This window comes from Erythrolamprus reginae, chromosome Z, assembly GCF_031021105.1.
Source record: "Erythrolamprus reginae isolate rEryReg1 chromosome Z, rEryReg1.hap1, whole genome shotgun sequence".
In the NCBI taxonomy this organism is placed as follows: Eukaryota; Metazoa; Chordata; class Lepidosauria; order Squamata; family Dipsadidae; genus Erythrolamprus; species Erythrolamprus reginae.
This window is the reverse complement of record NC_091963.1, coordinates 13,444,212-13,458,805: the sequence shown is the minus strand read 5'-3', so window position 1 is coordinate 13,458,805 and position 14,594 is coordinate 13,444,212. Positions and strand designations below refer to the sequence as shown.

Genomic DNA, 14,594 nt, shown 5'->3' with positions numbered 1-14,594 from the left:
AGCACCTGGTCTACAGTGCCTCTGGTGTCTAAAACAGGCTGCATGAGGACCCCCTGCGCCTCGTTTTCATCCTCCATCGCTTCTGCAGCACTCTGTTGGCCAAAAATGGCCCCAAAATGATCATCAGTGCTGCAGGAGGCCATGGAGGGTGAAAATGAGGTACGGTGTATGTGCACGGACCTCCTGTGCCCTGTTTTGGCTGGCAGAGTGTTGGAACAAGTAGATCAATATTTTGTCTTTTTCTCTCTTCTTTTCGGTAAGAAAGTTCTGAACTTTATTTTGCATTTCTTGTTTCATTTTTGTATATGCCTTTCCAATAAAAAGTTAGGGATTTGGGGTAGGATTAGGATAGAATTAGCCGTAACCCTTTTCATGATTCTATTACTATGCTGTATAATGCCTAGGAAAAATATATTACATATATGACATTTTAAAATAACACACGCATTTCATACTTTGCCTAACAAAGTCATGCATTCTATATATACTGCTCAAAAAAATATAGGGAACACATCCTAGATCTGAATGAATTAAATATTTTATCATTGAATACTTTGTTCTGTACAAAGTGGAATGTGCACAACAGCATGTGAAATTGATTGTCCATCAGTGTTGCTTCCTAACTGGACAGTTTGATTTCACAGAAGTTTGATTTACTAGGAGTTATATTGTGTTGTTTAACTTTAAGTGTTCCCTTTATTTCTTTGAGCAGTGTATTTACTATACCAGTGATTTTCAACCTTTTTTGAGCCGTGGCACATTTTTTACATTTACGAAACCCTGGGGCACATTGAGTTGGGGGGGGGGGGGGGGAGCGGTGACTAAAAAAAGTTTGGACAAAAAAATTCTCTCTCTCCCTCCCCTTCACTCTATTTATTTCTCCCTCCCTCTTTCTCTCCCTTCCTTCCTCTTTCTTTCTCTCTCTCTCCATCCCTCTTTCTTTTTCTTCCTTCCTTCCTCTTTTTTGCTCTCTTTCTTCCTCCCTCCCTCCCTCTATGTCTTTCTCTCTCCCTCCTTCCCTCCCTCTCTTTCTCTCTCTCTTGCTTTCTTGCTCTCTCTTGCTCTCTCTCTTTCTCTTGCTTGCTTTCTCTCTCTCTTGTTCTTTCTCTCTCTCTCTTGCTTTCTTTCTCTCTGAGCTTCGCGGCACACCTGACCATGTCTCGCGGCACACTAGTGTGCCACGGCACACTGGTTGAAAAACACTGTACTATACAATACTAACCTTTTACACCAGCTTTTCTAGGATTAAACCTAGGAGCGAATGTAAATGGTTGTGCAAAAAGCTAGGTAGCTTTTAAGCAAGAATCTTAACTGTTATTGAGAGGAATGGAAGAGGCTGGATTAATGTGTACATTGGATTCTCCACAGCCACAAAATGGAAAATTCCACCAAGTGAGAATTTGGTGTAGATGTTCGATTAAAAGCTTTCTTTCCGTAAAATGTAAGAAGAGAATGCAGTCTATAACGGAGCTTGCCTTTTGCAACTTGCAAAAGTTTAAAAACAGGTCATCATGCAATCAGCCACATTTTTATTACCTTTTCTTACGGTGGGTGTTAAGCAAACCCACTATTTGCTATAGGATGAAAACAAGGATTAAAGAAAAACATTAAAAAAATATAAATTGTGATTATGTGACCATGGGATGTTGTAAATGACTTTAAATGCAGGCTGATTGCCAATTGTTGACACATGATCAGGGGGAAGTAGCCATTGGAACTTTGGAATAAGGACGTACTTTCTAGGGGTCCATCATAATTTGAATAGACTCAAAGTGCTGGGAATAAGTAAAGGACTTATTTGTATTTCCTATCGATTAAGTTTCATTCAGGTGGACTTTTATTTTTCCTTCATGGTGGGACATACTACACGAGATTTTTTCCAAGCTTGTTTCTATATAGAGCCATTGGAGAGAGAGGAAAAATAGCCTCAAGGACAACTCTTCTAGGTCTGCTTTGGTTTCCTTGTAAATCTGTACTTCAGCTTCTCTCCTCTCCCCCCCCTCTTTTCCCCCCCTGAACGGTAAGAAAGAATGAAAGTGGTCTTCTTTTTTTGTTTTGTGACTATTAGATCCTTTCTCTTGAAAACCGCGAGAGATCTCTAGATCAGCAATGTACTGCCAAAGTGAAGAGGCCTTCTGTTTCCAAAGATGGGAGGAAGGGTACTTTCAAGCCTCAGGTCCCCCTCTCTCCAGCAGCTGATGTGAGCAAAGCCCCAAGTTCTACAGCCGCAGATGCCAATAAAAAGACTGAGCGGACGGAAACAGGCCTCCCCTCCAATTCTGACCCACAGTGGCCAAAAGATCTCAGCAAAAGTTCCTCCAGCCTTCTGACCTCCAATTTGAGCTGCTCTCCTAGCCACCTTTCGGTCAAAGAGCCCACTCCAAGTATCGCTTCGGACATCTCTCTCCCCATCGCCACGCAGGAGTTGAGGCAACGTCTGAGGCAACTTGAAAAGTACAGTCCCAAATTCTTTTTTTATATTTTAATCTATTGTTACATTGGTGTTTTTACTTTTAAGTGCTCTCCCTAATGATTCTAAGCATAATATCTGCATTTTGTTTACAGTATCTGCGCATTGAGTTGACATTTTTCTGAAGTCTCCACCTTGTCTCAGATATTTATTTGCAAGTTTAAAAAAGCACCAGCCCTCAGCACACCAACAATTTATATGTTGCCAGTATTCTCTCCTCCCCCTGCCCAAATTTTCTGCACAATAAGCAGTTCTTGTTTTATATTGTTACTTCTCTTTTTTTCTCTCTCTCCCTTTCTCTCTTTTATATTGTTACTTATCAGAATCAAAACACGTCTTCACACAATCAATTATTATTTAGTATTCAGTAATGTTGCATTTTTATTGTGTCTGGAAAACCAGAATGAATTGTAAATTTGTATGTACAGAACCTCATTAAGAATTGTCTTATATATGCAGGTGGGTTAGAATAGTGCTTTAGGGTTCTTATTGAAGTATATATTTCTTTCTTTTTTTAATGCCATTGGATATAATATATTCACAAAATCACAAAAGGAAGAATTATTGTTGGGTCATTGTGGAAACTCAACACTGACAGTTTATATTATCCTGATTTTCATAGTGGAACAACGTTGGGACAGTCTGCATTGGGCCAGATTCAGTTAACAATTCGTCACAGTTCACAGAGAAACAAACTTATGGTGGTTGTGCACACATGCAGGCAGGTGATCGTATTATATATTTCTTGCATTTATCAGTTTATAGGTACTGTTCAGTGGTAAGCTGGCCAGCCGCGGAACGGCACCGAGAGCTTCTATATCAGGCCTGAAAAATAAAACAGTGAAAGTTCAATCTCCTCTGAATCTCTCAAATGCAGTCTCCCTGGGCTATCTCCGGGACCGCCTTCTGCCGCACGAATCCCAGTGACCGGTTAGGTCCCACAGAGTTGGCCTTCTCCGGGTCCTGTCGACTAAGTAATGTGGTTTAGCGGGACCCAGGAGAAGAGCCTTCTCTGTGGTGGCCCCGACCCTTTGGAACCAGCTCACCCCAGATATCAGAGTTGCCCCCACCCTCCTTGCCTTTCGCAAGCTCCTTAAAACCCACCTCTGTCGTCAGGCATGGGGGAATTGAAAGTTCACTTCGCCCTAGGCTTATAGAATTATACATGGTATGCTTGTATGTATGAGTGGTTCTTTAAATTGGGGTTTTTAAGATTATTTTTAATATTAGATTTGTTTACATTGTCTTTTTATTGTTGTTAGCCGCCCTGAGTCCTCGGAGAGGGGCGGCATAAAAATCTAATAAATAAATAAAATAAATAATAAATAAATATTCCACTTACCTCCTCTCTCAGCCGGAACAATGGAGATCCTTACAGCCCTCCGGCTGGAGGCACGAGCAGCAGCTGGGCTGGCGCCCAAGACTGCCTCAACCCAACCATAATGCCAGATGTTGGGGAGCTTGCAGGGGGAAGAGTACTTGTGATTTGAGTAATGAATGCAAATCTCCAAGGATGGATGGATGAAAAAGACGATGAGTATCTCTTAGGATAGATTGCTGGAATCAAAGCACGCGTCCTGGGCTTAGACTGAGTGAGAAAGATGGGTACCCCATAGTGAGGGGAAATTTTTATAATTAGTATAATCAGTCTTGATTGGCTGCGGACAAGGCCCATCCATCCTTGGAGACTAGCTCCCCCTACTGTGGAGAACTGGGGAGGCTCTGCGTTCAGCATCTTGTCAAAAATGCTGAGCTTCATTCCTCCAGTTAAATCTCCTTGTTTAGCTATAACTTTGACTAATCAGGATTCTCTTGGGAATCCAGGCTGAGGGCTTGTATCCATGTAGATGGAAAAAAGACATCAGCGAATCCTGGGGAAAGGGATCCTGGCCAAGCATTTTCAAAATTTGGAGTTGTGCTGCTTTATTAACTATTTCTGATCTGGATATTTTGCATTCTTTCATTGTAGAAATCTAATAGCCTTTTCAGAAGATGGTTCCGACCCTTATGTTCGAATGTATCTGTTGCCTGATAAGAAGAGATCGGGAAGAAGAAAAACAAGTGTTGCAAAGAAGAATTTAAACCCAGTGTTTGACCAGGCGTACGTTGCAATCTGGTTCCTGGTTTTACAGCATAAAGTTGGGAAGTTATTAAAATTTCTTTCTTTGTGCTGAAATGTTACTTCTATTAACCCCTTTCTAGACGCCTTCTTAAAAATCAATAGAAGTGACATTTCAGCACAAAGAAAGAAATTTCTAGTAATGCAGTGCGGAGAGATAACAATAAATGCAGTATCCAATTAGCATCTCCTGGTTTATTTTGTTACCATCTCTATAAGATTATATAAAAAAAGAATCTTTTTATCATATGATCTGTTCTGTCGGGCTCTCTGGTAGACTCCTCCCAAAAATTCACAGGTACAAATTTCAGACATACACACGTTTGAAAATTCAAAACAATGTTCTTTATAATGAAAATTCACTTAAACTAAGCCCTCTTTTGGTATAGCAAAGAGCACTCGTCTCCAAACAAACTGGTAATTTGTACAAGTCCCTTATCAGTTCTGTGATACTTAGCTTGCAGCTGTGAGGCAATTCACAGTCCTTTTTTCACAAAGTGAAACACACTTTGCTCTGGTTTAGTTTCAAAGCGGGGAAAAATCAGCACACAAAAGGTCAAACTCAGTAAAGCAGTCATGAAACACAACGATCAGATAATCCTCCACAATGGCCAAACCCACAGGCTGCTATTTATAGCAGCCTCACTAATTACCACAGCCCCACCCAACCACAGGTGGCCTCATTTTCTTTGATAATAATCTCTCAGTTGTTGCTGCCTATGCATCGCTCTCCGCATGCGTGGCTGTATCATTAACTCTTGTTCTGAATCCAAGGAGGAGCTAGATAATTGATCTCCTTCTGAGCTGTCTGCCACACTCTCCTCCCTGTCACTCATGTCTTCTTGGTCAGAGGAGCCTTCATCAACAGATTCCACCGGGGGGAAAAACAGGCCTGCAGCATGTGGATGTCTCCCCCACATCCACAGTCGTTGGGGCAGGAGCTGGGCCAGAGCTAACCACAACACAATCACAATATATTTTTTTCGTAGAAAATAAATCATCAAAGAATCCTAATCAGCTGGGTGTTAATTGATATAAATATTTTAATTTAACAAATTATAATTTGGAGCTATACCTTGGGGTAATATAGATATTAAAATGAACATTAAAAAAGTGGAAGGCAAATAATTTTGCAGAGGGAAATGTTCCTTTTGCAATGAGTTGAGCACTTGCAACCTCAAAAATCTTGTTGATTTTCAGGGTCCCTTGGCCAAATAGTCTGAAGCCACAGATCACCTGATTTCAAAGTACTTCCATTGTATTCCGTCTGAAACGTTTTTCCCTTCTCAGTTTTGATTTCAGCGTTCCGTTGTCTGATCTACAGAGAAGAACTTTAGATGTGGCAGTAAAGAACAGTGGAGGATTCTTGTCTAAAGATAAAGGTCTGCTTGGTAAGGTGAGTATCACGGATGTGAAAATGTGGCAAATAAATGTGAATTGAAGTACAGAGTTCCCTCGATTTTTGCGGGTTCGAACTTCGCGAAAAGTATACCACGGTTTTTCAAAAATATTAATTAAAAAATACGTTGCGGGTTTTTTCCTTATACCATGGTTTTTCCACCCGATGACGTCATATGTCATCGCCAAACTTTCGTCTGCCTTTAATAAATATTTTTTAAAATAAACTTTAATAAATAAACATGGTGTGTAATAATCTGAATGGTTGCTAAGGGAATGGAAAATTGCAATTTAGGGGTTTAAAGGGTTAAGGGAAGGCTTGTGATACTGTTCATAGCCAAAAATGGTGTATTTACTTCCGCATCTCTACTTCGCGGAAATTCGACTTTCGCGGGCGGTCTCGGAATGCATCCGCCACGAAAAGCGAGGGAACACTGTGTTGCAGAATATTGGCTAGTTCCTCCTTTTTTCCGGCAAAGTATTTATTTAATTTACATGCCACGTGTCTCACTATACAGGTGACTCTGGGCAGTTAACAAGACTGTAAAAGGAAGAACATACAAAAATTAAAAATATTAAAATTAACAGGAATTAGATAAAACTGGGAACCAAGTATATGAGCAGCATGAAGGTGGGATCTTCTTTCGTAGCCTATTAGCCATCTCTAGCATAGAATAACCCCATTGGGGCCCTATGCCAATTGGCAGAGCCATGTTCTGTGGCCTTTCCAGAAAGCCAAGAGGGTGGGAATGGATTATGGGCATAATCCCATAATCTTTACATAGATCTGATTCTGAAAAAAGAATTAGTTTTCCTTTATGCATTCTGTAGCAAGATTTATTTATTTATTTATTGGATTTGTATGCCGCCCCTCTCCGGAGACTCGGGGCGGATAACAGCAATAATAAGACAGTGTACAATAATAATCCAATACTAAAAACGATTAAAAACCCATTAATATAAAAACAAACATACATACCATGCATAAAATTGTAAAGGCCTAGGGGGAAAGAGTATCTCAATTCCCCCATGCCTGATCCCATTGAGCTGATGTGTAACGATCTGAGTTGAAAAAACAACAACACAGCCTTTACCTTGTTCGATGTATTTCTTTTAAAGATTTAAGACCCATCCATGTGGAGGGCAAGCTGTGAAACATTTACGTAAAGCAGTTGTTGAAGAGGCTTAACTTTGTTCTGGAATCACGGTTCAGATTTCACATTTGCGAGCAATGGGCATATGTATGGGCGGGAGTGAAATATAGCAGGTTTTGACAGATTCTAGAGAACGGAAACTTTTGAGTAGTTAGGAGAACTGGCAGATACCACCTCTGGTTGGCCCCAGAGTGGGGTGAGAATGGGGATTTTGCAGTATCCTTCCCTTGCCACGCCCACCAAGTCACACCATACTCTCCAAGCCACGCCCACAGGACCAATAGTAAAAATATTTGGATTTCACCTCATGCACATGAGGTTAGGAGTCAAAGCCAGACTCTAGGATGGCTTTCCACATGTAGAATTTTGTGTCATAATTTTGTTTTTTGTTCTCACAGGTATTGATACCACTGGCTTCAGAAGAACTTTCCAAAAATTGTACTCAGTGGTAAGTACAACCATAGGATGCATTTTCAATTTTACCTCATTGAGAATTTGGATAAGAGTTCATTGTTTCTTTTGTTTGTTTCATAGGTATGACTTGACAGAAGATGGGACAAGACTTAACATTGCACCTTAGACAGCTTTGGATTCCAAAAGCTCCTGTTAGCATATATTTGCCAATGTTTATCAGCATTGTACCAATATTACTTTTTATAACTCTTAGTTACTTGACCCATCACCGCAACCGGTTTTTAATATCTTTGATTTTGCCGTAGGCTTAAGTCATCTTACTTATAAACTATTATTTTTCCCATTTGGTGCAGCAATTTTCCTTTGCAATAGGATTTGTAGAATAAACATTTGTTTAATTATGCCCTGTTATGGTATTTCTGTGCTTTAAGAGATCTTTTTTTCTACCTTATCTGTGTGTCATCAAGATGTCTGCCATGTAAATAGATACTATTTTTTAAAATGCATTTCCCTCAGAGGTGTAAATGCAGAAAAAAATGTCAAAGAAAACTATTTTCTTTGAAAAAAGTATGATATATAAAAATCTTAAACAAATTTGAGAATAGCATAGCTAGAAAAATGGACTTAATCTTACTAATATTATGGATTTTTAAAAAAATGAAAACTATTGATGTAATGATATATGATTAAAGATTTGCAAAAGAAAAGGGAAATACAAAATATTAACCTTTAATATTTATATTGAAAAATGTATTCTTTGAGTTTTGTTCAGATAATGCATATAATTCACAAATGCATATATTATATATTTATCCAGGATGTGAAAATGAAGATTTATGTAATACAGTACCGTGTTTTTTCCCATTCACTGCTTCTTATTAAAGGTTTATTTGCCCTATCCATAATTCAGGGAAATGCCTATGCAACAATAAGCTCAAGATAGGTAATGAATTAGGATTTGGCAGCCACCCTGATACAACATTGTGATGTCACATTGATTGCTACTGATAGGAAGCAGTTTGTAAAGTGAGTTTTAAAGCATGTTTACAACTGTATGTGGAATACCAGCAAATAATGAGCTCCCAGCTGTACGGACTTCTGAATTTCTGTTTGATTCTTTCACAGTTGTTTCTGTACTATCAGTATTGGTGCCTTGAGCCGTTTTTTTTTAATTTTTATTTTTGGATCAATGCATGTAATAGCCACATAGCCTTCATAACACTGCATTCTTTTTGAAAGTACCAGTTCCAAGTGGATTCATTCACACATTACCAATAAGGAATAGGACAGTGGAGAATGGGTGGACAGAATGTGCAAAAACAGCATTGAAATTAATTTACAGTGCTTATGTATAACAATGATACAGGGGAAAAAAAGATTTCCAGTGAGTCATTTAAAATCAAATATATCTTTTAATCAGTATAGCTCTTTTTTCCCCCATCTGATTTTGGCAGGCCCAGGAAACGCAAGAACAGTTTGTGAAAATGGGCTTGGTTATTTGAGTGTGAACATTTTATTCATTGCTGCTTTCAGAATAGAATCAAGGGGGGAGGCATTAATTATATTTATTCAAATATTTTTGAAAGCTTTCTCAGATGGTTTTAACAGTGATGCATTTTTATATTTTAACCCCCAAAATAGCATAGTTCCATGGAAATTAGTAGCTACACACCATCTTGAATTATATATGCAATGCCTTTCTAAGAATAATACAATAGTATAATTTTACCAGAATTTTGAATGTCTTAGAAAGTCCTCTGGCCAAATGATTTCTATGGGTGAATAAACTTTAGGGATATTAGCTTTATAATTGAACTTACAAAATCTTAACTATGGCTTAGACAATTTTGAAGAAATTCTCCAAAAGGAGCAGTCTTCACTGAAACTCGTAGAACTCTTCCCACTGTGCCCTATAAATAACTAGACTACTAAGGATACCAAAGTGCCTGTAATATATGTAGCAGATTGTCTATAATATCATGTTTCGAGAATCAGTTGTCTATATTTCAGTGTGATGTACCTGCACACGGGCATGTATGCTTCTCCTGTGTTTTAATATGAATGTGCTTCCTTGGGTAGACTTTATAATATCATTCAGACATACAGAATAGCATGAGTAATTCTTATCACAAATTAGCCTAGGTTAGTAATTCTCACTTTCTATTAAATGACAGAAATGCATTTACTTTCAGGGAAATCTTAAAAAAAAGGAAATATGCAAGAGGATGATTCAGCCATTAAGTATAGTTATGGGGGGGGGGGGAGATATAAATAAATAAACCCATAATTAGAAGTTTTACTGAAAAAAACCGAGAGATCTTCTAACCTTTGCATTTTGTTGTAGCTTAAAGTGACATAAAGTGAGTAAGAATACTATGTGGTGGCATTGCTTAAATGGTCATTTTTAAAATTGTATTTGAATTCTACTAACAAGGGATAGCATGGTAAGAAGAGAAGGCTCATAATATCAACAAATGTAGGCAGAACGATCTAGCACTTTGGGCTTCCTTTTTGCAACCGAAAAGGAATTTTAAAAATGAGGAAAAACAAAAGTCCACTAATAAGTTGAAATAAGCCTTTAGTTTGATGTTAAGGTACACAAAGTAATGTTTTATTCCCTGTTCTTTCTAATAAGGCCACATCTCTTGCATTTTGCGTGAAATGCAAAAAAAAAAAAAAAAAAAGAATTGATGCAATGTGAAATTTATTGAAAATAGCCCTGCAGTAAAAGAGATGGAGGAATTTTGGACCAAAATCTGAATGATGAGTAAAACATGTTTTCTGTCTTTGGGATATAGCAACTGAGTGCGTGAATAATATCCTGTTCACAATTTAATGGTTCACTGAAGAATGATGACGAATGATGAGATTCCAATTAGCAATTCTATGACTGATTACCATCAGATTAGATGTCTGTGTTTTCTATTCTGTGCCTTAAAAGAAAGCTTAAATATTTCATGTAATGAAAGCCAAGCTTTGTTCTCTGTATTTACCCATCTTTATGTGCTATTGAAACTGGTGCAGGGTTGTTGTTTTTGCTGCATTTTGTATTTGGAGCTGTTGTAAACTAACCACCAATGAAGTTGGTATTTGACTTAGGGATTTAACATTCTTTCCTGTTTCGAATTCTCTATCATGATGCAGCAACTCTGGAAAAGAAAAGAAAAGACTACAAATTGCATTTTTTCGCTGATCTAATTTTGCTATTGCATGTATTTATTCAGTAAATGATTCATACGGAACTCACTGCCTCTTTTCATTCATTCAAAAACCATCTGCTGGGTTTACTTGACATAATTAACAGCTTTTAGTGCCCTCAGTTCACTTCTCAAAGCATTGTATTACATACAGATATACTGAAATAAAGAAGAACAGATACAAAATGATTGCATTTTCTTAATCACAGGGTTTTTTTTGTTGCAATTTGCAATCCATCCTGTGGAATGATGGAAATTATCTGACATTTGAGTGGGTTCTTAAGACTTTGATAAAAGTGTTCAAAATGAAAAAAAAATATTACTAGACATATGTTGCTATGCGTGTGAATTAAATCTTGCTTCTTCTCCATAGTTGATGCTACCTTTCCTTTCTTCCAACATTAGCTTTAGAATGGGTGGCTTACTGTATTTAAAAAAATATTAGCAACAATATATATCCTTAATACCCACAGATTCCTATTTGAAAAAACTTTGTCCATTGTGCAAATTGTGACATTTGACTGAATATGAATATTCACTTATAACCAATCAGAATCTAGCATCTCAATAATTCTTTCATTGCCTTGACATAGTAATATAGATCACACTTCTGAGAGGACAAGAGGGATATATAAATAAAAATAAATAAATGTGCTGCTTTATAAATCCTTAGTAAGACCAGACCTGGAATACATTATCCAGTTTTAGTCACCACATTACAAAAAAAGATGTTGGGACTGAAAAAGAAATGCAGAGAAGAACAACTCAGATGATTAAAGGTCTTCAATTAAAATATATGAAGAATGATTGCAGGAATTGGGCTTGGTTAGTCTAGAGAAAAGAAGGATTAGGGATGATATGATAGCAATATTCCAATATTTGAGGGGCTGTCACAAAGAATAAAGGATCAAGTTATTTTCCAAAGCACCAGAAGGCAAGACAAGAAACGATGGAAAATAATTAAGGCCAGAAGCAACTTGTAATTAAGGAGAAACTTCCTAGCAACAATTAAGTAATGGAGCAGCTTGTCATCAGAAGTTGTGAGTGCTTTGCCACTGAAGGTTTGTTTAAAAAACAACAAAACTGGACAGCCATTTTTAAAAAATGGTATAGGGCCATGATGGCAAACATGGCACGGGTGCCACAGGTGGCACATGGAGCCATATCTGCAGGCATGCAAGCCGTTGCCCTAGTTGAACTCCAACATGCATATGTACGCTGGCCAACTGATTTTTGGCTCACACAGAGGCTCTGGTAAGGCATTTTTGGCTTCCAAAGAGCCTCTGGGGAGATAGGAGCCTTTGGAGCCTGGGGTGGGCAAAATGAGCCTACTGGGCCCACCAGAGGTTTGGAAACAATCTGTTTCCGGCCTCCGGAGGGCCTCCAGCAGGGTGGGGGAAGCTGTTTTTGCCGTCCCCAGGCATTGAATTATGGGTGTGGCACTCGCACATGTGCAATAGTGCGTGCATGTACTTGGCACCTGGTGAAAAAAGGGTTCGCCATTACTGGTATAGGGCCATGATGGCAAACCTATGACGTGTGCCATTGGTGGCACACAGGGCCCTCTGTAGGCTTGCAAGCCATTGGCCCAGTTCAGCTCCACTGTGTGTGCGCCTCCTGCCAGCCAGCTGTTTTCGGTCTCTGCCATGCATGCGTGCAGGGTGAGGTGCATGCGTGGGAGATGCAGGCACATGCATGGGGCAGGGCACATGCAGGGGTTGCAGGGGTGTTGGGCTTGTGCACATGCAGATGGGTCAGGTGTGCACGCATGAGATGAGGGTATGCGGGGGAGTCAGGTGCAGGGTGAGCAGGGGGTCACACATGCATTGTATTACGGGTGTGCGCACACACTTTTGACACATGATGACAAAAAGGTTTGCCATCACTGGTAGCTTGAACGAGGGCTTGGACTAGAAGACCACTAGGGTCCCTTCCAGTTCTGTGAAAACATACCAAGCACCACACTTAATTAAAAACTATCCACTACAGCATTATTATTATTATTATTATTATTATTATTATTATTATTATTATTATTAAAAACTATTCGCTACAGCATTATTATTATTATTATTATTATCATTACTATTATTATTTATTGGAATTTGTATGCCGCCCCTCTCCGTGGACTCGGGGTGGCTAACAACAGTGATAAAAACAGCATGTAACAATCCAATACTAAAACAACTAGAAAAACCCTTATTATAAAACCAAACATACATACAAACGTACCATGCATAAATTGTAAAGGCCTAGGGGGAAAGAATATCTCAGTTCCCCCATGCCTGAGGGCAGAGGTGGGTTTTAAGGAGCTTACGAAAGGCGAGGAGGGTGGGGGCAATTCTAATCTCTGGGGGGAGTTGGTTCCAGAGGGCCGGGGCCGCCACAGAGAAGGCTCTTCCCCTGGATCCCGCCAAATGACATTGTTTAGTTGACGGGACTCGGAGAAGGCCCACTCTCTGGGACCTAACTGGTCGCTGGGATTCATGCGGCAGAAGGCGGTCCCAGAGGTACTCTGGTCTGATGCCATGAAGGGCTTTATAGGTCATAACCAACAGCTTTGTTTGTCTCCAGGAAATATTAGTTAAATAAAAATATCCAGTAAAAATTGTTTAAAAGATTGTTAAAATAAAATTTAAAATGTAGAAGGAACTGCTGCAAAAACACTCCACCCGATATAGATTTTAAAAAGTTGAAAAAGTTAAAAATAAGTTAAAAGTATAAAATGTTTTGTTAAAATTTTAAAATGTTTAAGTGGAAAATAGAGTTAAAATTTTAAAAATAAATTAAAGATAGAAATATAAATGAGTTAAATGAGTTAAAAAGAAAGCCCATTTACTTTTGGGGGAGCTCTTTAAGAGCCAGGGCTGCCTCTCTTCCATCTTGGCTCCTCCCCTAGCATTGTATGTGTTTTCAAGTTGCAAGGCATCCTGGTCAAGGTAGAATAGTAACTGGTACATGTATCAAGGTTCCAGCTAACATCCAAACTAAATTAGAGTCCAATCTGTGGGCATGCGAGCCATCGCCCAGCTCAGCTCCATTGCATATGTGCATGCGCTTCTCATTGGCCAGATGGCTTTCTCTTACACTTATAGAAACATAGAAACATAGAAGTCTGACGGCAGAAAAAGACCTCATGGTCCATCTAGTCTGCCCTTATACTATTTCCTGTATTTTATCTTAGGATGGATATATGTTTATCCCAGGCATGTTTACATTCAGTTACTGTGGATTTATCTACCACGTCTGCTGGAAGTTTGTTCCAAGGATCTACTACTCTTTTAGTAAAATAATATTTTCTCATGTTGCCTTTGATCTTTCCCCCAACTAACTTCAGATTGTGTCCCCTTGTTCTTGTGTTCACTTTCCTATTAAAAACACTTCCCTCCTGGACCTTATTTAACCCTTTAATATATTTAAATGTTTCGATCATGTCCCCCCTTTTCCTTCTGTCCTCCAGACTATACAGATTATGTATTTTGAATATAAAAGAAACCATCCTTCCTAACAGATGGATGGACAATATATGGTTTAAGTGTTAGATTTTGCTTCATATTTGATTGCACCAGGCCTAATGCCTGACACTGCATTTGGAAATTGAGAATTTCTTCTGTCACTGAAGTAATTCAACTAAAACACTAGATGGCACTGCAGGGTGTAGTGAATAACAATTCTCCCTATAAACTTGGAGTAGGAGAAAAGTTTTAGCTTATTATGATTTTCTACTGTCTTTAATTTGGGGTATGGATATGATATCAATTGTCAACACTGAATCTGCAGAAATAGAATTCTGCCCTCAAAAGACAGCACAGATGTAAAGCAGCTTCAATTACTATGAAACA

The 14,594-nt window shown here is 38.7% G+C and overlaps 1 protein-coding gene across 2 annotated transcripts in view; it reads left to right on the top strand.

Moving 5' to 3' along the window:
* The window catches only part of ESYT2 (extended synaptotagmin 2), a 96,340-nt gene extending 85,543 nt beyond the window's left edge, over positions 1–10,797 (top strand). For both annotated transcript variants that reach the window (XM_070729428.1, XM_070729427.1), the window contains 6 exons: positions 2,069–2,454; positions 3,093–3,191; positions 4,440–4,571; positions 5,880–5,985; positions 7,540–7,589; positions 7,676–10,797. In XM_070729428.1, coding sequence (XP_070585529.1) covers positions 2,069–2,454; positions 3,093–3,191; positions 4,440–4,571; positions 5,880–5,985; positions 7,540–7,589; positions 7,676–7,721 — 819 coding nt within the window. In that variant the 3' untranslated portion in view covers positions 7,722–10,797. The remainder of the gene's footprint in view (positions 1–2,068; positions 2,455–3,092; positions 3,192–4,439; positions 4,572–5,879; positions 5,986–7,539; positions 7,590–7,675) is intronic.
* The last annotated feature ends 3,797 nt before the right edge of the window (positions 10,798–14,594 follow it).